Raw genomic sequence first — 27580 nt, 5'->3', positions numbered from 1 at the left:
TACAATGATAATTTTGGGCATTCAAAGTTAACATCTTTGCTATGAGCTTCTTATACACATCCAAATATTTCAATTTTGGGTTCAACACAATTCTGCTGTGCTTGATCCAAGGGAGCCGGTCTGAGCCGGCTGGGGTCTAGGTTCACATGGGCTCTCTTGAGGACACCAAGAATTCAAGGGTTGGGTCCTGGAACACAGCCCGCTATAGATCCTAGCTACTTCTGCTTTTTTTGTTAAAATTTGACCTTTCCTTGTGTTGTCTTCAGAAGAATTCTCCTCTGAGCAATAAAAACAGAATGCTTGCAGCCGAAACTTCTCTTTGATTCATTAGCCAGCATTGGGTCTTCAGGAAAGATTTCAGTTAAGGATCTCAGATAAAATCTGCAATCGTTTTTCTCCTCCACCACTCCTAGTTCCTTTGCTGCTGTGATACTGACCTTTCTTGAGGTCAGAGGTTATCTGAGGAACTAGATTGAGCGCATGGGGCTTTCCACCACGGGACTTCCTAGTCTCCAGCATGAACTGCAAGTTCAGAGAACGCAGCCTGCAGAGAGGGCGAACTCCTCCTTCAACCAACACTTCACTCCTGAAAATGCTCTTTTGCTGACCTATTGCTGCACTTTCAGTGAGATGGGGAAACAGAGGCAAGAGATGGAGGTCACATGACTTGCCCAAGGCCACTCTGCTGGTCACTGGCCTAATTGCTCTTGAGCCCTGATCCATACTTCATTACTGGCTTCATGCTTCCTTCCCCCAGTGTTGAGCATCTGGCTAGTGGGTAATGAGCAGAGGCAGAAGTCCACTTTTCATTTGGTTTGGTTTAGTTTTCTAATTTCACTTGGTGCCTCTGACTTCATCCTGGTATCATGAGAGCAAAGGAGGGCCCCCCACAAATCCCCAAACCGGAGAACACAAGCTCCAAGAAAGGTTTCAGTTTACCATTGAAATATTGGGGTGCAGCAGGGTCACACTGCCAGTGTCCTGGGCTGTGGGCACTTTGCCTGCACAGTGCCCCTTCCTCCACACACAGATATATATATATATATATTTAAAATTATATGGGCCGGCCGGGTGGCACAGGGGTTACGTTCACATGTTCCCCTTCGGTGGCCTGGGGTTTGTGGGTTTGGATCCCAGACGCGGACATGGCACCACTTGGCAAGCCATGCTGTGGTAGGCATCCCACATATAAAGTACAGGCAGATGGGCACGGATGTTAGCTCAGGGCCAGTCTTCCTCAGCAAAAAGAGGAAGATTGGCAGCAGATGTTAGCTCAGGGCTAATCTTCCTCAAAATAAAATAAAATAAAATAACATTTTACAACTGTGTGGGCATAAAGATGAATATAATCCAGGCTGGAGTGCATTAAGGTTTTTTTCTTCTGATTTTAAAAGAAATGAAAGCACTTTCACAGGCCCCGAGCATTACACCCGCTGTGCCTAATGGAGAAAGTGGCCCCCAGGGGCTGGGAGATTATAACCAAGACAGGAGGAATGTGAGAGTTTTCATTCTACAGGGCAAAGAAATAGGTTGAGCAGAAAGATATTTACTTATCTTTGTTCTGCCCTAGTTATTTTTTTGTAACAGTTTTATTGAGATATAATTCATACCATAAAATTCACCTTTTAAAGTATATAATTCAATAATTTTTAGTATAGTCACACAATTGTGCAGCTATTACCAGTATCAAATTGAAGAACATTTTCATCACCCCAAGAGGAAACACTATCCCCATTAGCAGTCACTCTCCATTCCCCCCCTTCCCAGCTTCTGGTAACCACTAATATTTCTGTCTCTGTGGGTTTGCCTATTCTGGGCATTTCGCATAATTGGAATTGTTCCATCTGGGATCTTTTGTATCTGACACTTTAGCCTAATGTTTCAGGGTTCATCCATGTTGTAGCATGTGTCAGTACTTCCTTCCTTTTTATGGCTGAATAATATTCCATTGTGTGGATATACTGCATTTTATTTATCCATTCACCAGTTGGTGGAAATTTGGGTTGTTTCCACTGTTTGCCCTAGTTTTTAAGATATGCATATATTTAGGGTTTTAGAATTATTTGTGAATTTTTATTGTAAAACCCACTTCCTATTGAGCAGTTACTCTGTGTCACTGACGTTAATTCATTGAACATCCCCAGCAGCTCTATTCAGAAGCTATTATTACCATCACCATTTTAGGGCTGATAAGGCTAAGCAACAGAATAGGTAAGCAGCTGGCCCTGGGTTACACAGCTAGTTTATTTAATTTGACTTGAATCATATAGAGTCATGTACCACATAACAGCATTTCGGTCAAGGACGGAGCACACATATGACAGTGGTGCCATACGTACCACAGAGCCTAGGTGTGTAGCAGGCTATACCATCTAGGTTTGTGTAAGTGCACTCTATGATGTTCACACAGTGAACATATCATAACGATGCTTCACATGCGTCGTTAAGCAATGCATGACTGCACTGATAAGATGTTGCTTTGGAGCCGGAATCCTGGGTTGGAATCCAGTAGCAAACAGGGCACATTTGTCCAGCTTTGCATGAACACAAACAAAGCAGCTGATTCTAGCCCAGTGGCCAATATGAACACGGTGGGCCCTGGCAAGGAACTGACACACTTCTCTAAGATGAGTGGAAAAGGTAGAGGTACCTGGCCAAGTGCTACTCTATTCTTTTAGCAAACTAACATTTATTGAGCACTTACTGTGTGCCAGGTACTTATTAAACATTTAACTGCTGCCTCCCACAACCAACTCTCTCGAGATTTGGTTCTCGAGAAATCTCGAGATTTCTTCTGGCACAATACTGGCAGCCTTTGTTCTCGGGAAACGCATCTGTCCACACACATATCACATGTACGTTTGTTTAACACACAAATGTATATTTATTTGTATTTTTAAAACATGGTTTCTTAGGATAGCCAAGATTTTTTTGCAAATTGTAAATAAAATAGTACTTTTGAGTATTCTTCCTTAAACCAATTTATCTTTTTCAAAATGCTAACTATAACATTTTTAAAGAATTTAGGACGTAGTTAAGTTTTACTGCTGATTTTGTGGTTCTTGGCCAATGACGATAGTCATTTGTCTTGGGCTGTATTTTTTCAGTATTATCTTCCCCTGAGAGGTACCCCACTGAACTTTGAAAGTGGCGTTGGGTGTAATGTAGTTCCTAGGAAAAGGGAGACTACAGGGCAAACGTTCTGGACACCACGGGCTGTTACGACTTCATCAGTTCACAGGTAGACTCATTCTGGGTGCATGTATGGAACTTGTAACAGGGCGCAAGGAGCTATGAGGACACTGGATTGTACGACTGAGCCACCGCCTTGAAGCAGCTTATTGTCTCAAGTGCCACTGTCGTTGTCTTGTCCTTTCCTCTACCAAAATCGTGGGTCTTGAGGGTGAGACTGATTTTAACCACTCTAACCCCTGGACGAACATGCTCAGTAAATGTTCATTGAACTCATTCATTCATTCATTCAATGAGTGTTTCTTGAGCACCTACTATGTGCCAGTACAGTTCTGGAAACTTGGGAGGCATCATGAGCAAACAGGGAGCGTGATCCTTGCCCTTGTGGAGTCTACTTCTCCCGTGGGGAACAGAACAACACACAGTACACAATCCTACAGCGTCGTAGAAGGCGATAAGTGCTGAGGAGAGAGGGCAGTTAGTACAAGGAGAGGGGTCGCAGTATTAAATAGGGTGGTCAGGGAAGGCCTCCTGGAAAAGTGAAGCTTGGAACAAAGACTGGAATGGGGGTTGGGGGGAGCCACGTGGATATCAAGACAGAGCGTTCCAGGCAGAGGGAACAGCCAGTGCAAAAACCCTAAAATAGAAATGTGCCCAGGGTGTTTGAGGTTAATGTGGCCCAGAGAAGAGTGGGCAAGGGGAAGAGGAACAGGTAGAAAATGGGGTCGAGGGCAGTATTATTCTCTATGTTTTTTGCATGTCTGCCATATTTTATAATAGTAAGTAAAACAGTAATAACAATTGCATTCATTCAGCAAATACTGATTGCCAGAAGGGCATGGTGGGGACACAAGGCAGGCAGGATCCTTGCCCTCTGGGGGCTTCACAGTCTAGTAAGGTAGACAGGCAAATAAGCATTTGTCACAGCACATAAATGCTCTAATGGGGGAGACAGCAGCACAACGAGGAAGCCATACAAGCCAGATCTGGAAGACCCAGGGGGGGCTGCTGTGGGAAGTCAACGTGACTATTAAATAGGAGCCACACAGTTGAGAGCAGGGAACAGGAAAACGGAGGGTGAGCATTCTAAGGTGGACTGGAACAGATGAAGGTCTGGAGGGAGAGAGGTCATTTGTATTTGGAGCATTTTTCTAGAAAGGAAAGGAAAAAAAAATGGTTAGTGCTCCTTGTGGAGTGCTAGCTCCTGGGGAAGTTCTTTATTTCTGGAGGAAAAATACCACATTTATACCATGTAGATAGGACGGTCCTATAGCTCATCATCCAAACTGGGACACCTTTGACAGTGGGGTGGCGCTACTGATAATTATGCTGGGAGAGCAGGAGTAAGTCAGCTTCCAACATGCCCTTCGTGATGGAAGGCCAAAGCCCAGAAGCTATAAAATAATGACTAATGCTCCTCCCTAGTGGTGGAATGCAGCAACACAACCCAAGGCAAAAATTAGAGTTTCACATCCCCTGGCTCTGTTTTCCAAGAAAAATAACAAGTCACATGCCACAAAGCTCATCAAAGTTTGGGTTCTTGACCTAATGCTTTAGATATAAATTTATTATTACTATTATTACTTTATTATTATTATTAATTATTATTAAATAGATCTGTGAGCCTTCATCAATCTGTTTATTCTTCCCTGTGTGATTGTATTCTTATTTTCAATGTTAGTATGGCAGATGATATCTTTGTTTCCACATTGGCCCTCCCTCCCTGGCTTTATATTGATCCTCTCTTGCCCACTGGCATCATGGTGGGTGGGTGGCTTCCCTGCCCATTGACTTTGGGCGAAGCCGTGTCACTTGCTTTGGTCAGTGGAGCACTTGTGGACCTGATGGGAAAAGGGGTTTTAAATATGTCCATGCAATGTGGCTCATCCTCTTGTTCTCAAATGACCTGTCACGAGAAGAACAGGCCCTGCGTAGCTAAGGACCCAAGGAGAAATGAGCAGATACTTGGAGCCGACCTCAACCCAACCCACAGCCTAGAACCAAATCCAGCAGAGCCACGGCGAACTCACAGACCCATAAAAAAGAAAAGAAACACTTGTTGAGGAAAGCCACTGAGATTTTGAGGTTGTTTGTTACACAGCAAAAACTGACTCATTCCACAGGACCTATTACTGAAATCCTCAATTGATGATTGCCTACTGAATCACCATGTCCAGTGTTCAGCCTTTATTTGAATGAATGAAATAATGCTTTCCCTACAATGCCACTTTAAAACCACTTTTAACACAAGCGTGATGAAAAAAGTATTTGTCCTTGTAAAATCTGAGGGCAAATACCACAGGTCTCTTCTTCCCATCTTTTCTTGCCTCCTTTTCCTTCCCATTTTTTTTTCTTTTTTCTTTCCTTTTTAATTTATGGTCAGTTCCCTTTTATGGGAAAGAGAAAGGAAAATCTGTCCATAGGACTTCCCCCTCAATGTGCCTACGACCTGATGGGCGTCTTTTGTTTGGGGCATCACTTTCCCACTTGGCTCTGAGACTCAGTGCCTCCCAGGAGAAGATGCGTGAAAGGAATAATGTGCTGGAGATGCCTCGGCTTTTAAGAGACTTCACAGCTTCCTCAAGAGGATTCCATTCATTTTGAGCTAGTCTGAGTTACCATGTGTCTTCAGAAAGATAAGCAGAGTTGAGACTAATTGGAAGGATTGGTCTGCCGAAGGCTCAACAAGAACTTACATTCTTTTCAGTATTAAAAGTTCCTGCAAGTTAGCAAATCAGCATTCATCTTTACAGATGAATCTTTACAGAGGGTCTTTCAACCTAATCCAGTGTAGACAGCACAGACACACCCAAGTTACCTTTAAGCAGTTAAAGACTGTCATTCAAAGACCTCTCATGCCCAGGTGGTACAGCAGGCCCATGGAGAACTGGAACAATTGGCAGTGAGGATAGTGAATGGAGTCAAAAAGAAGTGGGTTCAAATCCCAGCTCTGCATCTTCCCAGAGATACGGCCCAGACAAGTGACCTAACCTCTCTGAACCTCAGTCTCTTCTTCTCTATGATGGGAATAATAAAAGTAATAACAGTACCTACCTGCAATCTTATAAGGAAAGATTAAATAATACATATTAAGTATATAGGAGGCAGCCAACTAATGTAGCCATATATAGTGGCACATAGTAGGCAGTCGATTAATATAGGCATATATAGTGACAGCGCTAATGATCTGCTTTCTCAGTGCATATGTCTCTTTGGTTAAGCCATCCGAAGCTCATACTTGTCAGTATTAGGGCTGCTTGATATCCAGCCCGTTCCTGTGCAGAGCGCATCTGTCATTGTGTTCACTTGAGTGGACGGCAGTATCCTACTCCCTCCCCCACTGTACAGCCTGGGGAGCATCAGCTACTCCCCCACTTCCTTGCAGCTGGAGGACAAGCACATGACCCAGGCCTGGCCAGTTAGGTGCTCCTGCCCAAGACGGAGCAAGCAGCAAAAGCCACAGGGAGGGATGAAAAATTCATTCACAGGAGCAGCATTTCAACAGAGGTGTAACAGCGTGTGATGGCTGCAGCAGTGTTTTCTGCGGGCAGTGGGGTTCAGCTTAGGGGTTTCCAGCATCAGTACCAGAGATGTCCCCCTGCAGCATCCCAAGCAGACAGTCCCAGCAGGGTACCTTGGTCATGATTACACCTGTTTGGCCTGCCTCACTTTCTGCCCATCACCTGAGCCAGACTCTCCATTCCTCCCATTGATGCTCTCAGCCCCCTTGCTGCCAATGAATTCCTGCTCCGGTTCAGTGGGCCAGAGTCAGTTTCTGTTGCTTGTAATCAACGAGCTCTAATTGATACACCCCCAAAGAAGAAAGCTCTGATTGGATCTCTTGTCACCAACCATTACCAAGGACTCCTACTGGGCAGAATTTGAGGCCATACTAACGTAGAATCATTGCTTTACACTCAGTCCTTGCACTTATCTAAAAATCCTGCTCAGATGTCTTCACTCTAACAGTGCAAACCTTGGCACCTCTATGCAGAAAGACACCTCCACCACCACCAGGGGACTGTCCCTCCTGAGAGCTGGATGGGCACCCGTGCTCCAGGGCTGCCCTTTGATTTCATCATAGAGGGGAACTTTTTAAAGTAAAAATGTCCCAACAATTTGTTTTGTAAAAAGTTTCAATCATAGAGCAAAGTCGAAAATTTTTTCTAGTAAACACCCATATTCTTTCCATGAAGATTCTGTCATCAACATGTTACAATTTCTGCTTTATCATCTATCTGTCCAGGACAGTACATTTTTATTTGAAAAGGCAATACATGCACAGAGTGAAAAACTTGGAACATTTCAATGTGGTCTATAATGAGAAACTATTCTCCTTCCCACACTGGATTCTCGCCTCTCCCCCCAAAAGCAATCACATGCTTACACAACTTAGATGTATAGTTTTTGTTTCTACTTTTTCTTTGATTATTTTTATTGGGTGCTTACACCACATATTGTCTTGTAGCTTGCCTTTCTTTTTTCTTTCATTTCACACCGTATCTTTCATTCAGGATTCAGGCAGTAAAAGTTTGTTAAATACCTACTTTGTATCAGGGCCTTTTTCTACACCTTGAATGGGTGGATGGTTTCACTCCACCCTCTCTGGGCCGAAGATTCAGAAATTATTCCATACAACTCATGTGAAACTACTTCATTCTTTTTTTCTTTTTTTTTTTTTAGAGTTTTTTTTTTTATTTTTCCTTTTTCTCCCCCAATCCCCCCGGTACATAATTGTATATTTTAGTTGTGGGTCCTTCTAGTTGTGGCATGTGGGACGCCGCCTCAACGTGGCCTGATGAGCAGTGCCATGTCTGCACCCAGGATTCAAACCAGCGAAACCCTGGGCTGCCAAAGCAGAGTGCGTGAACTTAACCACTCGGCCACGGGGCCGGCTCCTGAAACTAGTTCATTCTTAAAGGGACTTTTAAACCAGGGCTTCGATGCCTCTAAGACCCAGGGGCTAATAATGTATGAGGCGCCGGCTCCGTAACCGAGTGGTTAAGTTCATACGCTCCACTGCAGCGGCCCAGGGTTTGGATCCTGGGCGCAGACATGGCACCGCTTGTCAGGCCACGTTGAGGCGGCGTCCCACATCCCACAACTAGAAGGACCTGCAACTAAGATATACAACTGTGTACGGGGGTGGGTTGGGGAGATAAAGCAGAAAAAAAAAAAATGTATGAAAGTATCCGCAGGCGAAACAGTAACAGCTTGAGCACCAGGCGTGCAGGAGATGAGAAGCTGGAACTAAAGTTTATCAGTGCTGGGAATGCTCGGGTATTTTCTCAGCCGTCAATGAGCCTCAGATACTCCACGTTGATCTGTTTGTTTGGTTTTCTTTTTTCTGTTCTGCGCCTCACCCTCTCTTCTGCATCTTTTGCTTACCTCATGGCTTCTGCTTATTTAGGGGTTTCGCTTCCTCCTGACTGCAGGTGAGGGCAGGCCCTCTCTGGCCTTTCTCTACAGCTTGACCATCTAGTGTCAGCACTTTTGGTTACAAGTAACAGAAAACACAGTAAACCTAGCAGAAGTAAAAGGATGACTTTCTGGATGGAGACCAGGTAGTTTCCAGAATCTAAGAAAGAAACACCAGGGTCAGCACTGCTTCAGGGACCTCGGGACCTAACCCAGGAAGGTCGTCTTGTGTGGCCTTTTTCATGAGTATTCTCATCGCTGCTGGCCTTTGCTTGGCTTTATTCTTTCCCCCTGCCAGTGGGTTTTCTGTACACGGCAGAAGGATGCGGTCACAGGCAACTCCAGCTTAACATCATCCCAATTCAGCAAACCCAGAGAGCAGTCCTTCTCTCTCTTGCTTTGGTATAAAAATACCCCATGGGTTCTTCTCCACTGAGGCGCATGCCCAGTGCTAGAGCAGCTCTGTGGTCAGGGGGATATGGAGAGCTGGGACGAGCCCATCCTGGCCAGTAGCCCACTCCTCTGCCCAGCCATGGCTTTCCATACAGGCAGCCCCACTTGAACTACAGTCATGTATCGCTTAATGACGGGAACACATTCTGAGAAATGCGTCATTAGGCTATTTTGTCATTGTACGAACATCATAGAGTGTATTTACACAAACCTAGATGGTATAGCCTACTACACACCTAGGCTACATGGTACTAATCTTATGGGACCACCGTGGTATAGGGGTCTGTCCATGACTGAAATGTCGTTATGCAGCACATGACTATAGACCCCCAAAGGAAGGAGGGTGGCATAGTTAGACAAAACCATAAATGTTCATTGTCAAGGCCCTGAGCCTCAGCTCCCTCTGCCACCTTCTTCTCTTAGCATTTCCTAGATTTTCCTTGGGGATCCACTCCACCCCTAGTTTCAGCCCATATGCTTCAAATGGGCTTACACACCGCCTGCATGTGGGGAGAGCACGTGTCTCATGCTTGGCCAATCATAGTAGTACCCTATGACCTTGGTCAAAGTTATTGGTCTAAAGCAAGGGTGAGCAGATTTTTTCAAAAGTGACAGAAATGATTGCTGGTTTCAACAGAAATAGTGGATAGTAAATATTTTAGGTGGAGAGGGTCATCCGGTCTCTGTTGCAGCTACTCAGCTCTGCCGTTTTAGCACAAAAGCAGCCATAGGCAATACGTGTAAATGACCGAGGCGGGGTCCCATGAAACCTTATTTACAGGAACAGGCAGTGGGCCAGATTTGGCCCGCAGGCTGTGGTTTGCCAACTCCTGGTCTAAAGGATGGGCATATGACCCAAAGCAAGCCAGTCAGGCCTAACCTGGGCTAGATCCTGGGACTTTTGTTTGGGTGATCAGAAAAAAGGCACTTTATCTTTTTTTTTCCTTGGAGCTATGAGGCTATAAGGCTGGCACTGCCCAAACCTCCAAGTAGAGATATATAATATACATCAATTGCTATATAACAAATTACCCCAAAACTTAGGGCCTTAAAACAAAAAATATTATTTCAGAGTTTCTGTGGGTCAGGAATCAAAGCATAGCTTAGCTGGGTCTTGTCTCCAGGTTTCTCACAAGGATGTTAATCAAGTTGTTGGCCAGGGCTGGGGTCTCATCTGAAGGCTTGACTGGGGACAGGTCCACTTCCAAGCTCACACACGTGGTTGTTGACAGGATTCAGTTACTTGTGGACCATTGGGCTAAAGGCCTCATCGCCTCACTGGCTGTTGGCCAGAGGCCATCATCACTGTCCTTCCACATGGGCCTCTCCATAGCACAGTTCACAACATGGCAGCTGACTTCCATAAGAGTGAGCAAGCGAGAGAGAAGACAGGGTAAGCAAGAAGGAGGCCAGAGTCTTTTTGTCATCTTATCTCAGAAGTGACATTGCATCACTTTTGCCAAATTCTCTTTGTTAGAAGTGAGTCTCTAGGTCCAGCCCGACCTCTAGGGAAGGGGATTGGCCAAGAGCAGGAATGTCAGCAGGTGGGGCTCATTAGGAGCCATGGCAGAGCTGCCTGCCCCATGAGAGAACTGCCTGGGAGTGAGCCAGCACACTGCAAAGCCACACTTGGAGGAGCAGAGAGGAAGACCAAGCCTGCGTGATGGTGTCTGAGCCCCTGGAGGGAGCCAGACCTGAAATAAAGGTACTCCCAACCTTCCGTTCTTTGACGCAAATTCTCTTTTTTTCCTTAAGGAAGTATTCGTTGGGTGTTTTGTTACTTACAAGCATCCAATCCCAACTGACAGACCCTCCATTACAGAAACCGAGTCAAAGGAAGCCTCGGGTATCTATAGTAATTGACAGAAAAAAGTCATTTTTCACTGACTGCTCCCTCTGTGCCAAGTAATGCCCTAAGCATGTTACACTTCCTATCTCATCAGCCCGCGAGGCAGCCGTTAGCAGTAGAGGATGCAGTAATGCTCTGTTTACAGATGAGAAAGCCAGGGCCCAGTGATGTCAAACCATTTGTTCCAAGCTTTAGAACTGACTTCCCCAGCTCTGTCTTATATCAAAGTTTATATTTTTGAACATCCATTAGGCTACATGACTCCTCAGTGTCTCTTGGGTGAAAAGATCATTCATTTTACTTCTTTGTAGACTCTTTACAAGACCATTGCCTGAAGTTAAATAGATTTTCCATACTGATTGATTGATCGACTGAGAAATCCATGAACCTCCTCAGGCCTGCAGACTTATGGAGGGGGAACTTTAAGTCCAGCAGGGGGCATTTTCCTTACAGCTGTGCGAGGAAGGCAGGGTGGGTGTTTATTATGCCCACTTCTCAGGTGCTAAAACTGAGGCCCAAAAGGCATGGATTCACCACCGATCCACATCGCTCACTGCCAGACAGGCAATGCCAGGATTCACCATCACACTCAACTGCCCCAGTCCGTTTGCAGCCTTGGACTTGTGCCTCTAACACAAAGAGAGAGGAGCTGGGGGGACTCACACCTTTGCAATATGGCAGGCGGTTTGGCATCAAGCAGAAAGGAGCATAGCAGGAATGGGGTACTGTGGCACAGACTGTTAACTGTACCTCAATAACTTGTGTGTTCTTTTTTTTCACGGTTAGAACTGCTGACGTTTTTGTGGGGTCTTTCACGAATAGTTCATACATTCAGTGTCCAGATAGCAACACTATGTAAGATGGTGTACGTTAAGACGTCTCCTGCCCTTCCTGTGTTCCCTTCCTGGTCCTTAGGGGTAACCACTTTTATTGATTTCTTTTTCTTTCTTGTTGGGGTTTCCCCAGTAGCTGATCCTGGGACAAGGATTAGAAAGCAGGTAACTTATTTAGGAGGTGATCCCAGGAAACACCAGTAGGGGGGTGGGGAAGTGAGACAGAGGAGGGAAGGGGCTGATACAGTGTGTTATCAACACGGTGGCCACTGTGGGCAACTGGTGTACACTCCTGCTGGGAGCCCTGGAGACAGGGAGGCACCTGTGCCTCGTGGTTACCCACCTGCAGCTCGAGAGAGCTGGGGTGTTTACCCACCGACTCCCATCATTCCCTGACTGAGCGTTCCTCCCAAGGTGCCACGAGGAGGTTACTAGCCCAGGTTGTTCAGGCTGCTGCACACGTGGGCAGAGTGGATGCTGGCAACAGGAGAAAACCCTCAGGAAAGAAATGCAGGTACCGGCAGTTGGAAGTCAGTCCAGCATGCAGCAAGGTGACCAGGGCAAGGGGATGCGGGGAGGCACCAACAGCATTTATTATGCTGTATAGCCTTCCAATGTTTCTTTGTGCAAACAGAAGCCAATATGAATATATTGTTGCATTACCACCTTCCCTTCTGTCTCTTTCACCAGTGTGTCCCCAGCATGCTCGGTACAATGTAGCTATTCAATAAAGTCAATGAAATTTACAATAATTGTTACATTTTTAAATAGTTTTAAAAGTTATCATAGTATAAGGGTAGTAGGTGGATGGCTGCCAATAATAATAACTAATATTCTTGCTTATTTACTGGTTGTCAGTCTTTTACACATACGCTCTCTTAATACTCAGAAAAACCATTTGAGGTAGGTAGAATTATTACCCTCATGTTACAGATGAGGAAACTGAGGCTCAAGGAGGTTAAGAGACTTATTCAAAATCACACAGCCATGAAGAGCTGGACTCTGGTGAGATGATACACATAAAATGTGGTCTAAAATAGTACTTAGCACACGGTGAGCGTCTGAACATTCACTCTTTTCACTGTCATATCACCACCACCACCTCTGTGCTCCTCAGCTGAGGAGAGTAAGTTACCTTCCCAAACCAGGCCTGGGATCTGCCTCTGGAGGTGGCCGAGGCTTCACAGGGAGGGAGGGGAAAGGAGGGGCAGGGAAAGGTTTGCGCATATCCTGCTGGCCATACGAAGCCCTTATACCTGCTCCCCGCTCACCTCCTTCGCTTATCTCCAGCACTCTGCCCACTCCAGCCAGACTGAGATTCCTCAAAAGTGCATCTCTTTACCTCCTGGTCTTTGCACGAGCTATTCCCTCTGCCTGGAACCCTCTTTGCCTCACTTCTCTGTCTGCCCAAGACCTACACATCTACAGATGTGGGGTTATGAATCCACCTCTTGCAGAAAGCTTTGCCTGATCATGGTGTGAACATTTATCACACTGTCTAGTAACTGCCTGTTTACTTACTTCTCATTACTCTGACTTTTTCAAAGGCTCGCTGTTGCCTTCCTCAAGGTTAGCATGGCGCCTCACATCCAGATGGAACCCAATTAATGTTTGTTAAATTAATGGCTCTGGTAGAAAACGTCACTCAGAGACTGTGTGGTGTAAGACATGGAAACACTAAAAGAACCTGAAAATGACAGTTGGTCAGTGTAATTTCACTGTTACCAGAAAGGGACTGGAATGTCATTTTTCTCCAGAGTAGGTAAGACAGCTAACCACGCCCAGCCTGCCACACCCTGCCCGGAGTCTGGAAGCTTAGAATTCCTATTCTTGGATAACATTCCTTTACAGCTGAGGAACTTCCAAACCTGTAGGAGCCGGCAGGTGAACTGGAGGCTGTTTTCTGTATACATAAAGGCCCGGCCCCACTTTGTTGCCCACACAGTGTCCTCCAGCATTTTATGTCATCATTTCAGATTCTAGTCCATGAAGGGGAGGGGCTGGGGAGTGGGAGCAGAAAGGAAAGAGGAGGAGGAAGCGAGGATTTGTACAGTAGTTATTTCCACTTTCAACTAAGACTATGCCCGAGTGACTTTTTCACTAGTTTCTTTTTTTCATTTTAATTTAAAAAATTCTCCTTGCTGATGGGAAGGTAAAGGGATACAGCCACATGAGAAACTAGTATGGCATTTCCTAGGAAAGTGGAACATGAGCATGTGCTATGATGGCCATACAAAGCCCTTACACAGCACTTCTCAAACTTACTGTGCATGAAAATCACTGGGGGATCTTGTTAAAATGTAGATTCTGACTCCAGTGTGTCTCAAAAGTGAACATAGATACCAATCACCTAGGGACACTGTTAAGCAGCAGATCCTGATTTCAGTGCTTCTCAAACTAATGTGAAGAATCACCTGGGATCTTGTCAAATGCAGATTCTGGGCATAGCGAGACTTACCCACGTGAATCAGGAAACCCGTGCAAGGATGTGCGCGGCCACCTTGCTCATAACTACCGAATTGAAGATGAGAGTGAAAACACGCAAACTACAGCTGCCTGCAGCAGCACGCTCACAAACTGAAAGCAGCAAGGAAAATTACTCCTGCAGTTCAAAAAGTAGGAAAACGAAGCAACGTGTTATTTAGGTGACCAAACTATTTTTAAATAATAATTACACAAAATTAAAGATAGTGGAAGAAGATGGCAGAAAGAAGGAGACGCTATGGGATAGGAACATGTGAAGGGTTTTTTTGGTACTCAGAATGTTCTAAAGTTGTTGGTTACATGGGTGTTTGTTTTATTACTTAAATTGCACATTTATGTTTTATACACTCTTGAATGGGTGCCAGGTTTTATGATTAAAAATTTTAAAACTTAAAAGATTGCAAAAAGGTATATAGCAAGATGTTAGTCACGCGGGCGACTGCATCACAAATACTGCTGTCCTGCCCCCAGGGACAAGGTACCAGTGCTCTGGTCTCCTGTGCATTCACAAGTTGATGCCTGTGAGTGGGGGGGGGTGTGTGTATATGTGTATGTTAAATTTTATAGAGATGCTGTTATACATGTATTTACATACATATATACATATACACAACAGCATAATTTGTACACTTTTATGTTGACTATCTCACTTAATATATCTTGAAGAATATTCCATATCAACGCACACAGGAATACATTACACTTTTTATGATCACATGGTATTCCATTGAATGACAGAACCATACTTTAATTATTGCTTTTTAACTAAATACATCCCCTATTTTTTACAAAAGGAAATGTTCTAAGGATAATGTTCTCTTACACACAGAAAATTTAGGTTCTCCAACCCTTCCTCCTCCAAGCTTCTCCTCTGCCCCCATCTTGCTTAACACATAGCCAATCTTGATCCTTCTAGTACTTTTTTCCTCTGGATTTTCATATTTCACCATTGAAAACATATGGATTTAAATATGCGTTTAATTCTGCATCTATGTGGAACTTGCTTTTTGACTTCAGTGCAGTTGGTCTGGAGCTCTAGCCATGCTTGTGTACATAAACCTGGCCGATTACTTTTATTTGCTGCCTGGTATTCCATGATATGGCTAAACCGCAGTTTAATCTAACCATTCCCCTCCTGTTGGGGAGTGAGGTTATTTCTCAATTTTTCTGCTATGACAATGGTGTTGCAACAGACATCCTTAGACCCGCCCCCTGTGCACACGTGCAAATGTTTCTCTGGCGGAGAACAGATGGAAAGCAGAACTGACAGATCATTGGCAGGGCACATTTACGAATTTATTGCCAAATTGCCCTCCAGACTGGTTACAAACAGTCGCACTCCCACTAGCAATGCATTAGGAGACCAATTTCCCTGCTCCTTGCTAACAGTAGATGTTATTAGCATCCTTAATTTTTATTGATCTGATAGGTGGAAAAAAAAACAAGGAATTTATAGTTATTTAATATTCTTTCCCTTATAACTAGTGAGGCCGGACACCCTCGTCTAGGGTCGTTGCCCAGAATCTGCATTTAACAAGATCCCCAGGTCATTACTCGGCACGTTAGTTTGAGAAGCACTGAAATCAGAGTCTGCTTCTTAACAAGGTCCCCAGGTGATCTGGATCCATGTTAGATTTTGAGACACACCGGAGTCAGAATCTGCATTTTAACAAGGTCCCCCGGTGACTCTCATGCACCCTAAGTTTGAGAAGCACAGTGTGGGGGGAAAGAGCTGGGCCATAGGATATGCTCACCTTCGCTAGTAAGTGTGTGTGCTTAATCTTTTCTATTCAGACAGGGTATAAAACACTATTTCAATTTATTTTAACTTGCACTTCTTTAATTATACATGAGCTTGGATATTTTTTTTTCATGTTTTTACGAGCCATATTTTTCTTTCCTGCGAACCAGTTAGTAACTGAGTCTTCTTTCTTTGCTTCAAACACATCAAAACTGATCTCCTTAGAGCCTTGGCTGTCTCCTCTCCCAGGAATGCTCTCTGCCTGGCTCTTCCCATGGCTGCCTATTAGATTCAGACTTTAGCTCAAAGGTCACTTCTAGTCAAACTCAGGGACCCCCCACTGCCACCCAGCCACTCTCTATCACACCACCCCATTCCATCTTGATCTCTGCACCCCTCACTGTCTGAAATGACCTTGTACATTCATTGCTTCCTTCCTTCTCTGCCTGCCCTGCAGGATCTAGTCCGTCTAGCATATCACTCTATACCCAACACTTAGAACCAGGCAATAGTGTGGGCTCCGTACATTATTACCAGATGAACAAATAAATGAATTCCTGGCAGATGAAGAAATAAGACTTGCTCCTGTCTAGCATTCCACCCCGTTTGGGAATCCTTTGTACCTGGATAAACACCTATTCGTTCATTCCTATATCGGTAGTGGAGAATACTTGTGGTAATGACACAAGTCAAATGAGGTAGCTGCTTAGGAGAACATGACCCAGCAAGGTGGTCGCACCCAGAGGAGGCCCAGGACAATCAGAGACAATTTATTTTTATCTATTTCTCTTAAAAAAGAAAGCAATTACTTCAGCAATATTAAATGAGTAGTATTAAAAATACTCATTTAATATATATGCTGAAACTGGTATGAAAGCCTGGGAATCTGTAACTCAGAAGGGTTGAGTAATGTTAACACAGGCTTACTTGCTTCCAATTTATTTCCACATAAAACAGACTGTGTCTAGTTCATTGGAACCACCATCCTAGATGAGTGTTAGCTTTTATTATCAACACCTATAACTCTCCTGCTAGTACTATAAATACTGTAATTGTTATACTGTTGTTATTGTTACTATAAATAAGAACACTGTATAAATTGTTAACAGAGAGTACTGCCTGTGTACTAGACATTGGCCTGTATACTTTCATCCTCACAACCACGCTAGCTGTATTAACAGTGCCATTTTATTGATGAGAAAACTGAGACACAGCAGCTTTCTCAAAGTCACACAGTAAGAGAGCCGGGATTCTAACTCAGGCTGGCTCCAGTCTGTACTCCTACTTGCATGATACTGCCTCTGGAATCTTCATAATGCTTCCTAAAAAGATGTAGAGTGACACAGAGAACCTTTTGTATAATTGAGACGAACTCTTTCTCTTGGCAAAGTAGTTGAGTTATCGAAATTACAGTTATTCTCCATTTTTCTTTTACAAAGTGACAAGAGTTGAAAATTTATTGACTTTCTCGGTGAAGAAAGACTACCTAACAACCTTTTAAAACATATATATCATGAGGCTGGCCCAGTGGTGCAGTGGTTAAGTGTGCACATTCCACTTCCCTGACCTGGGTTCCCTGGCTCGGATCCTGGGTGCGGACCTACGCACTGCTTATCAAGCCATGCTGTGGCAGGCGTCCCACATATAAAGCAGAGGAAGATGAGCATGGATGTTAGCTCAGGGCCAGTCTTCCTCAGCAAAAAGAGGAGGATTGGCAGCGGATGTTAGCTCAGGGCTAATCTTCCTAAAAAAAAAAAAAAAACATATCAGGATAAAGGTGATATATAAAGAATGAGAAAGTAGTTTCCAAGAGACACCGCCCATTGAGAAAGTATTTTGGAATGCCTTTTTGGCCATGATTGTCTTGTTACAGTGATTTTGTTGCTGAAGACAATGAAAACGTCACCTTATAAAAACCTCTGCGTGTTTAAACTTAACAGCAGAATTTTCTAATCTGTTTAAACATCTTCCAAATAAAGAGCTTCAGTGGGTTGGAAACTCATTTGTTAAAGATACAGTGATGCATCCTCTTCAATTTGGAAGAAGAAAATTTACGAGCAGGATTTCAAAAAAAGGAATAGTCTATTTAGATAATTGGTAAAAGGGATCCAAAACGGAGAATCATGACTTAGTAAGCATAGCCAGTAATAGTCTGCTTTCCTTTCGATCTAAATATCCTGTGACGGTTTTTTTTTCTTTCAGTTAAAGCCCTTGAAATCAAGCCATTAAAACCAAACACGGCAATAAACTTAATTTAGGACCATAACTTTGAACGGATGCATTGCAAAATATTAAAACAATGCCTTCAAAAAAGTGAAATTTAAGCAGTTGCTGTCATTTCTGGAAAACAAGCAATTTTCACTGTTTTTTGTTGAAATAATACGAGCAGGGAAAATGCAAACCAAGAACATAGTCAAATATCATTGTATATTACTTTGATTGCCAAAAATTAAGACATCTGATAATACAGAGTGTGGGAAAGGGTGTGGCTCCACGGTGTCTCTACCTTGCTGGGGGAAATGTAAGTCAGCGCCTCCACTTTGGCATTCTCTCTTAAGCAGTCACCAAGATCCAACCAATGTATCCATTCACTTAAGAAACTGACACTTTTTAGAAAGGTCACAGCCATACTATTCACAAGGCAAAGACGGGGAAACAACGGAAGTGCCCATCAACAGGGGGCAGATGAATTAACTGGGGTATTTTCACATCACAGAATATTACACATCAGTCAAAACGGAAGAAAGTCAGTGACAGCAATTTGGATGATCTTAGCAATATAATAAATGGGAGGAGAAAAGAAAATTCCTGGAAGATTACATACCCTCTTTTTGAAGTTCTTTAAAAATTAAAATTGTATTTTTTTTAAAGAATATGTGTAGGTGCAAAAAAACTTGCTAAAAAGAAAAGGCAAAGGAATTAAGTACGTAGGGTTTACGTTGATGGCTGTTAAACTGGAGGTGGGGGAGAAGGGGGAAATATGAGAGATGTAGGTTATGGTTAAGGTCCCATGGTGGGTTCCCTGATATTTATTATATCATAAGCCAAGGAAGAAACAAGCAACCAGTATTAGCCAGTGACGGATCAGTAATGACAGCGTGTCATCTTCCAAGGATTGATTAATCCAATTATGTGTGCCTGAGAAGAAATGATCTATACTTGTAGCAAATACAAACACACCCACACACCTCAAGCTGTATAAAGGCTACCGCATGTCTCCCATCCTCCTGGCTGGGTCCACTCCATTTTCAGCTTCCCCCGAGGCAACCACTGTCCCCAGTTTATCCAGTATCCTTCTGAGACACTCCAAAAGAAGACATAAACGTAAGCGCGTATGTATGTTTTCAAATGGCTTTACGTATAATGTAGCTAGCTACACACACATCTCAAAGAAAACTTTGAGTTGCTTTAGAAATATTTTGTCTCGACAATTTAACGTCGAGTGACTTCCCCGGCATTAAACAAAACCCCCTAAAATCAACTCCCAACTTGAAAATCAACGGGAAGTCTGAGAAAGACAGCGCAGTTTTTGAGAAACAGGAAAATGCTCCTCTTACATGCCGTCCCCTAGGGTTTGCCAGCGGTAACCTCTCGGAAGGCATATTACAGGACGCCGCGAAACCCCACAGGGCCCGCGCGACCACAGCACCAAAACTCACCCCCGGCGCGGTTAGAAATACAGATTCCCAGGTCTCGCCCCCACGGATTCAGAGCCGAACCGGGTCTTTTTAAACAAGGGCCCCCACGTGACTCTCAGGTTTGGGCAAGCTTGGGGCACAGCCCGGCCTTAAGCAACTCCCCAATTTGAAGAAAGTAAACGCCTGGGGGATGTAAGTGGCTTTCTTGCTCCCTGTTGGATGTCGTTTACCTGGCGCAAGGAGCGGGTTCCCCCACCCCCTCGGGTCTCCTCAAGCTCTCAGCCAGTCTGAGCACGAACGCCAATTAGCTCAACCCCCGGAGGACCACGCCTCAGTCACCTGCTGGGCGGGGCGCGCGCCCCTGTTGGCCCCACACGCCTCTCCCGTGTGGTCTTAGACCCGGGGCGGGGGTCCTGCATAAAAATACAGATTCCTGGGCTCCCCGCCTGAAGCCAAAACTTTCGGAATCTGCATTTTTAACTGGCTCCTCCAGCAACGGTTCCCCCCGCAGCGAGGCACACTCTGGCCTCATTTAAATTTTAAATTCGAACATGCAGCCAAGGTGGAGAACCACGAGGGGAGGTCGTGCTTCTCAACCTTGGCTGTACATCAGAATAACCTGGGCAACTTTTTTTTAAAGAAAAAAACAATGCCCAGGTTTCAGCCCAGACCAGTTAAGTCGCAACCTAAAAGCGCGCGGCCGGTGCAGCAGCAGCCGCTACATCACCTGGGAGCTCGTTAGAAATGCAGACTCTCGGGCTGCACCCCACACGCACGGAGTCAGAATCTGCATTTTAACGAGCTCCCCAGTGATTCGTGAGCACATTCAAGTTGGAGGAGAGCTGTGCTTCTGAAATTTTAATGGGCAAACGAATCACCTGGGATCTCGTTAAAATGCAGACACGGTTTCTCAAACTTTAATGTGCATGCGAGTCACCTGGGGAGCTCGTTAAAATGCAGATTCTGATACAGCGGGTCTGGGGTGGAGCCCGAGAGTCTGCATTTCTAACGAGCCTCCAGGTGGTGCGGGCTGCGGGGGAGCCGACCGCGCTTCCCCGCGACCCCTGAGGTCTTGGCTCCGGGCCAATCAGCCGTCAGCACTCGATATAATCGCCCCGCTCGGCCGAGGAGCAGAACTGCCGCGACACGCGCGCGCCGGCTGCGGAGGGGTGATTTCCGAACTCGGGGAATTGCTCATGTGAAGTAGGCCACTCGTAGGGACTCACCGCGGGGACGCGATCCTCACGCCATGTCGCGGCGCAAGCAGGCCAAGCCCCAGCACTTGGACTCCGAGGAGCCGCAGCCTGCGCGCCGGGAGTCGGCGGGGGAGGTGGTGCGGGTGCCGGGTGAGTAGCGCTGCGGACGCCCTGCCCGGGGGCTGGGGGCAGCTTCTTCGACCCGCGCCTGGGGGAGGTACCGGAACCGGGCCCGGGAGGGCGGGTGAAGCTTCCAACTCCGGTTCTGAGGCTTGGGCCTGGGCGCCCCCACCCTTGTAAATTACACCCCTAGTAAATTCCTCCTCTCGGGGTAAATTACGCTGTTCCCAACGTGGATTCCTCCAGGCACTCCCCCCAAGCGCTAGTAAGCGACGCTTCGTGTCCGAAACACGGTGGAAGGATGCTGTCAGATCTTTTCTGAGGCTGTCTTCGGGGCGCGCTAACACCCGGGGTCCCCCACCTCCTTGGCGCTGGGCTGGGGTTGCGCGCCGGGAAGGTGGGCGTTCCCAATCCCGCGCCTCAGGCGTCCTTTTGGGGAATGGGGGGATATCTGAAAAACGTCAGAGTTTCTCTCGGGACCTGGGGCTAGATGCTGGAGGGGGACAGAGCAGGGAACAAGGAGAACGAAACTCCGGCCCTCCTGGAGCTTATGGCCCAGTGGGGACGAGAAAGATGGTACACGAGATAAAGCGGTGCAGCGTAAAGTGTGCTAGGGGTGAGCGCTAGGGGAAAACATCGTAAAGCAGGGAAGGGAGATATGAGGGGGAGGGGGCGTTTCAAACGCGTTGTGCAGAGATAGGCCTCCCCGAGGAGGGCACCGTCGAGTAAAGCCTGGAGGTTGTGAGGGAGCGAGCCGTGAGGATGCCTCCGGGAGAGCGTTCCAGGCAGAAGGAGCAGCCAGGGCGTCAATGAGGCTGGAGCTGCGAGGGGTCAGATGAAGTCAGAGAGGTGATGGGGTCCCGCAGGCTCCAGTAAGGACTTTGCCTTTTACTCTAAGTGGAGCCGTTGGAGTGGCGGGGGGTGTGGGGGTGCGGAGCAGGGTAGTGCCGCGGCCGGACTTAGCAGGCTCACCCCGGCTGCCAGGTGGCCGGAGGGGGTCGGGGCGAAGCGGAGAGACCCTGGTCTACCCTAACCCCTGGGGGCGGCACTTCTCACCCTGTGGTCCCTGGAGCCTCCGCTTCTGAAGAGCCCGCGGGTAGGGAGCTTTGCTACTCGCCGAACTCCTCGGGCATCCGCCCCCTTTGGAATCTCGGGGTTGGGGTGGGGTCGGGGAATCTGCATTTCTAAAGCGCTTCCCCTTCGGATTATCTTGCACTCGGATTAAGACAGTGTAGGTTCCTGCTAGATCCGCTCTCCGTCCTCCTCCTCTCCTCCCCCTGTGGTTAACTGGTGCCTTTTTCTCAGCGAGGGGGTGGGGAGAGGAGTTCTAACTGGACTTTCTTCTCTTCTCCTCCGCCGAATTTTCCGGGCGGGGGGATCCCGAGTCTCTTCTGCGAGGAGGTTCAGACCTCCAGCAGCAGAGGTCGGTCTGGTGGAACTTGTTAGAAGTGGGAAAATTACCACTCAGACCCCCTGAATCAGGAACTCCGGAGGTGCAGCCCCAGCCACCTGTGCCTGGTCTCATGACCACGCCGTCCCAAGGAGCTGGTGGAGGGGAGAAGCTTAAAGAAGCCCCTCCTAAATTAATAGATCGTACTGAAAAAGAAAACTTGGCCTGACGGAGCTGCCTTAACCAAAATATCGTGGTGCCCAAGGCCTAGGAGGGGGGTGGGTAGGTGGGAAGGGGAGGGTCTCCCTGGGGTAGGAGGGAGGCCTCCTCCTGCTCTTCTGGAAGAGAAATTGGGGATTTATTGAGGGGGTTGAATCTTTTGGGGTAGCGACTATAAAAGAGAATTCCTGAATAAACCTAGGCTGTTGATCAAAGTGAAGTGCCATGGGCAGCTACTTATTCCTGTGGACAGCGCTGGGAGGGCACCTCCTGGAGCCGTGCCCTGGGTTTTGAGGGGTTGGGGAGGGTGTTCTGTGTTGTGCAGTACTCAGGGTGCCCCCCCCCCCCATGGGAACAGGACATAAACAATCCGAATTAGGCTCTGGTGCAAAGAAAAAGCAGCCTTCCAACCGATGTGTTTTGACCTGCATTCTAGGTCTGTGATGCTCAGCAAGAGGCCTGCTTTTTTTCTTTTTTCTTTAGGTTGGGCCCCTCTTAATTTGCAGGTGGCTTTGCAACTTGAGTGGCTTTTGGAGGAAATAGAATGGAACAGGCTAATTGGTAGACTTCAGTCACCAGTTAAAAAAAAAAGGGGCGGGGTACGGGGGCAGGAAAACAACCTTACGAAAAGAACATCGATTTCTTAAAGGGTTAAAATGCCCCTTGTGTTCAACTGGGTTCTCTCAAATGTGGCCCACCCCCCGCTTTGACTGGAAGGATCTGGGCCTGCTGTGCCTTTCTCAGGAGGGTGTGGCCTTACACCCTTCCTTGGTTTCCTGGGTACCTAAAGGTGAACGATGTCTCCTTGAGGACCCTACAGCCTCTCCATCGCATTCTAACCCTGGATAGTGTTGGTCTCAGTTTTCTGATAGCTCTAACCCATCAATCTCCCATCTGCCTGTTTTCAGGTTTGCATTGCACAGTGCGTTTCCCTTTCCCTGAGAATTGGGAGCTCGCATGTGTACACATCAGTGAATAAAACCAAGAACATTTATGTAGTGCTGACTTACATACAAGGTTCTTTGATGTATGCTAAAGAACTTAATCTTCATCTAAACTTAGAAGATAGGGGCTGTAATCCTCATTTTACACATGGGAACTGAGGAACAGAGAAGTTGAGTAACTTACCCAGGGTCACACAGCTAATAAATGATAGAACTGCGATTTGAAATGCACCAGCTGGCTTCCCAGTCAGTTCCCTAAATCACGGTGCTTTACAACCTCTCAGATTTCAGTTTTTCAGTCTTACTTGGTTTCTGTGGGATTAAAAACTCTCAAGTGTTTGATGGTTTTCTTTTTTAATATGCGAATTGCTAAGTAGCGCAAGGTTTTGTTTTTCCTCTGAGAGACATAGTGATGGGCTTCAGATCTGGCAAGTGTGGCTTCTCATCAGCTGAAAACTTGTAGCCCTGCAACCTTGAGCATCCGCCTGAGTCAGTTTCCTTTCTCAAAGAGCAGAAATTCTCCAAGTGTGGTCCCCAGACCAGCGGCATCAGCATCGGCTGGGAACTTGTTAGAAGTGGAAAAATTACCACTCCGACCCCCTGAATCAGGAACTCTGGAGGTGCAGCCCCAGCACCTGTGCCTTAACAAGCCCTCCAGGTGATTCGGATGCACATGTTTGAGAAGCGCTGGCTTGGCGATGTGCTCTAATGCATGGGAATCGCCTGGGGATCTTGTTAAAGTGCAGATTGGTTCTGTAGGCCTGGGACCTGAGGTTCTGCATTTCTAACAAGCTCCTGGCTGATGCTGATGGAAGTGCCCAGGAGACCACCCTGCGAGCAGAAGAGGCTTAGAGCCCTGTGCCAGAATCACTTGGAGTGATTCTGCTTTGGAAATGCAGGGTTCTGAGATCTGCCCCTAGTTGTCGGTAAGCCTGGGGTGAGGCCTGGGAAGCCACAGTTAACCCACAACATAGGCGATTCTGATGTAGACGTGGGAGCTGTCCCAGGCATCAGAGGGTGTTTAGCAACATCCCTGGCCACCACCCCGTAGAAGCCACTGTCACGCACATGTGCACACATGATCGTGACAATCAAAAATGTCCCTCGGGGCAAAATGACCCCTCAGTTGAGAGCCACAGAACTAGGTCATTTATTCAGACCTTGTTAAGGGGCTTCAAGTGCCGTACTATTCCACTGTGACATCTACAGTCCTTTCTAACTGAAGCCTCGTAATTGCGGGTACTCGACACAGCCCAGCGCTGCACTGAGAATTACGTTGTTCATCTCTTCACGCTACAGCTCTGAGGCAGGTCAGTGTTCCTTTTTACAGAAGAGTAAACAGACTCAGAAAGGGTAAGAAAGTTGCCCATAGTCACACAGCTAGCATGTAGCTGAGCAAACCCTATGCCTAAAACTTGTGCCCCCCCCACCCAGTGTGCTCTCCAGCTTCACCTTCTATCCTTGGGACAAAAAAGTTTCAGACCTTGGTCTGTGACTTATAAACCAGTCCATATGTATATATATATATATATTTTTTTTTTTTTTCTTAAGACTTCAGACATTAGAAGCAACTCTTTTTTTCCTTGGACTTAAATCTACTTGGAGAGAAATCACTTTACAGTCTTTGAGGAGTACTTAGTCTTGGTTATAGAAATTTTTAAGCCTACATATTAGATTGAACCATATGAAATTGCTATCTGACCATTTTGGCCCACAAAAACGGTAATTTCAGATGGTTCAACTTTACTGAAAGTAGAGAGAATGATACAGTGAACTCCCACGTCCCCATTGCACGGCTTCAAGCAAATCAGACATATATACAACTTGTAAATATCCATCCCTCATCTACAAGAATGCTGTTAAAAACTCTAATTTCATCTTCACACCTTTAAAAAATTTTTTTAAAAATCCCCTATCAAAGTTTCAGTTGGTCTTCACACTTCTCACTTAAGTGGCTTTCACAGTGTGTTTAAATCAGGAGCCAAATGAGGTCCTGATCCGGCAGACCATCAGCTCAAGTCTTCGTCTCTGGTTTTTCCCTCCTCCATCTTTCTTCAAGTTACTTGTTGAAACAACCGATTTTTGTCCTGGAGGGCAGTGGGGCTTGAAGTGTGGTCTGTGGCCTGTTACTGAATTGAGACGAAAGCTCAGAAACTGAGAGTAAGCATTTAAAATTAGCTCGGCATTGCCACGCATCCAGCTATCCGTGATAGCTAATAAGAACGTTGGGGCTCTTATTTTTGTCTTTTCTCGTAATTTGTGTGTGTTATATTTTATAAAAATATTGGCCTGTGATGGATCGGAAATGATTTTACACACTGGTCTTCACCGTGTCATTCGAGAAGCGCTGCGATAAGGTGTTGCAGTCTGGATCTTGCAGATTGTGTCCGTCTCCTGTTACCATGTCCCTTTGTCCCCTGTATTTCCTGGAAATTGGCAGTTGGAGGAAGAGAACTTTGGTGAGACCAGTGTGTGTGGTTTCAGTTTTGAATGTTTTTGGAGAGGTGGTAAAGGGAGATGAAATAAGCCCAAACCTGCTCTATAAGACTCACCATGGTGGCTATATTTGAGAAATTAACACTTGTTTTTTGTCTCGATTTCAGCTTCAGAACTAGATAATGATGTTCCAAAGCCACCTTGTCCCTCCGCTGATGGCAGTGACACCCAGAAAGCCCCAGTCATGACTCTTCCCTCAGAGACAAAGGAGCAAACGGCGACCCTTGGGGAAAGGACATTCAACTGTTGCTATCCAGGTACACGCCGAGCCCCTTCTCTGTGCCAGGCACCATCACACAGCCCTGCGTGAACTCACACACTGAATCCTCGTGTTGCGTCTGCACGGTCACGACGCAGGGGCGTTCTCCGTGGGTCTTAGCTGTCCTGTGGCGTCGAAACACCGTGTGACTCACCAGATCTTCAGATTCATAGTAGCTTCCTTTTTGAGGTTATATTTTAAGAAAAGCTGGCTTTTTTTCTATTCTAGGTTGCCACTTCAAAACTGTTCATGGCATGAAAGATTTGGACCGCCACCTAAGAATCCACACGGGTAGGTATCCATTCCTTTGTTCAAAATGTTAGCGTTAAAGGAAATGGATGTGAATTAAGTCGTGGGCATATAGTGGAGAGCAGGACAGAAGTGGTCTCTGCCTCAGGGAACTTAGTGGGGTGGCTGGAACCTAAGAATCACAGGCAGAAATGGTAACTGACAAAGGCCAGAGAGTTCGTTCTAGGAGAACCTGTAGCAGAGGGATTTGATCTAGGCTGGTCAGAAAAGACTTCTGAAGAAGAGACTCTTGACTTGAATGTGAAAGATGGCTAAGTAACCAGACAAGGAAGAGAAGAAAGCATTCCAGGCAGAGGGAGCAGCAGGTTGGACCAGCCTTGTAGCCTCAGGAATCTTAGAGGAGAGCAGTAAGGTTGCTTCTTAAGGTGCCGCCTTTGGAGCACCCAACAGCTGAGAGTACAGAGAAATAAGATGTGCTGGAGCAAAGGAATGCCATGGGCTAGAACCAGGGTCTGCACACCGCGGCCCATGAGCCAGAGCCAGACTCTTGTTGTGGCCGTCTGTGTGCCTGTCATCTGTGGCTGCTTTGGCCCTACAGTGCTGTACTGGGTGGTTGCTGGAGAGACTGTAGGGTACACAAAGCCTAAGGTATTTTCTACCTGGCTCTTTACAAAAACTTTGCCAACCTTTGGTTTCTAGTGTAGACCCTATGGCAGTCTGTATGAGCTAGGATACTGGCCTGTTTACTCTTACAGAAACCAACCAAAGTGGCTTAAGCACAATCAGGCTTATTTCTCTCAAGTACAATTTAAGAAGCGAGTGGTCCACAACTGGTAGAATGACTGTCATCCTCAACACACAGCTTCATCCCCAGCTCCAAGGCAGCTGCTCTAACACTCCAGCTCTCTTAAGCAGTGGAGTGCGGAAGCAGGGGGAGGAGCTACGGCATCCTTCCCTCAGGCTGTGCCCCAGAAGCATCCTTATGACTAGTGAGATATGAGCGGAACTTAGTTGTGGCCACACCGAGCCTGAAGGGCAGCTGAGAAATGGTTTCAAGAAGGGCAACCACGTGCCCAGCTGAAACTTGGGAGCTCCATCA

General features: G+C 46.2%; 1 protein-coding gene across 1 annotated transcript in view; it reads left to right on the top strand.

The window, feature by feature from the left end:
- The window catches only part of ZFP64 (ZFP64 zinc finger protein), an 80257-nt gene that overhangs the window by 40927 nt on the left and 11750 nt on the right, over window positions 1-27580 (top strand). The window contains exons 6-7 of the mRNA XM_046679205.1: window positions 26081-26230; window positions 26461-26523. Of these exons, the coding sequence (XP_046535161.1) occupies window positions 26081-26230; window positions 26461-26523 (213 nt within the window). The remainder of the gene's footprint in view (window positions 1-26080; window positions 26231-26460; window positions 26524-27580) is intronic.

The sequence above is a fragment of the Equus quagga genome, chromosome 12 (assembly GCF_021613505.1).
Source record: "Equus quagga isolate Etosha38 chromosome 12, UCLA_HA_Equagga_1.0, whole genome shotgun sequence".
Lineage (NCBI taxonomy): Eukaryota > Metazoa > Chordata > Mammalia > Perissodactyla > Equidae > Equus > Equus quagga.
The sequence above is the reverse complement of the archived record's forward strand: the minus strand, read 5'-3'. Positions and strand labels throughout refer to the sequence as shown.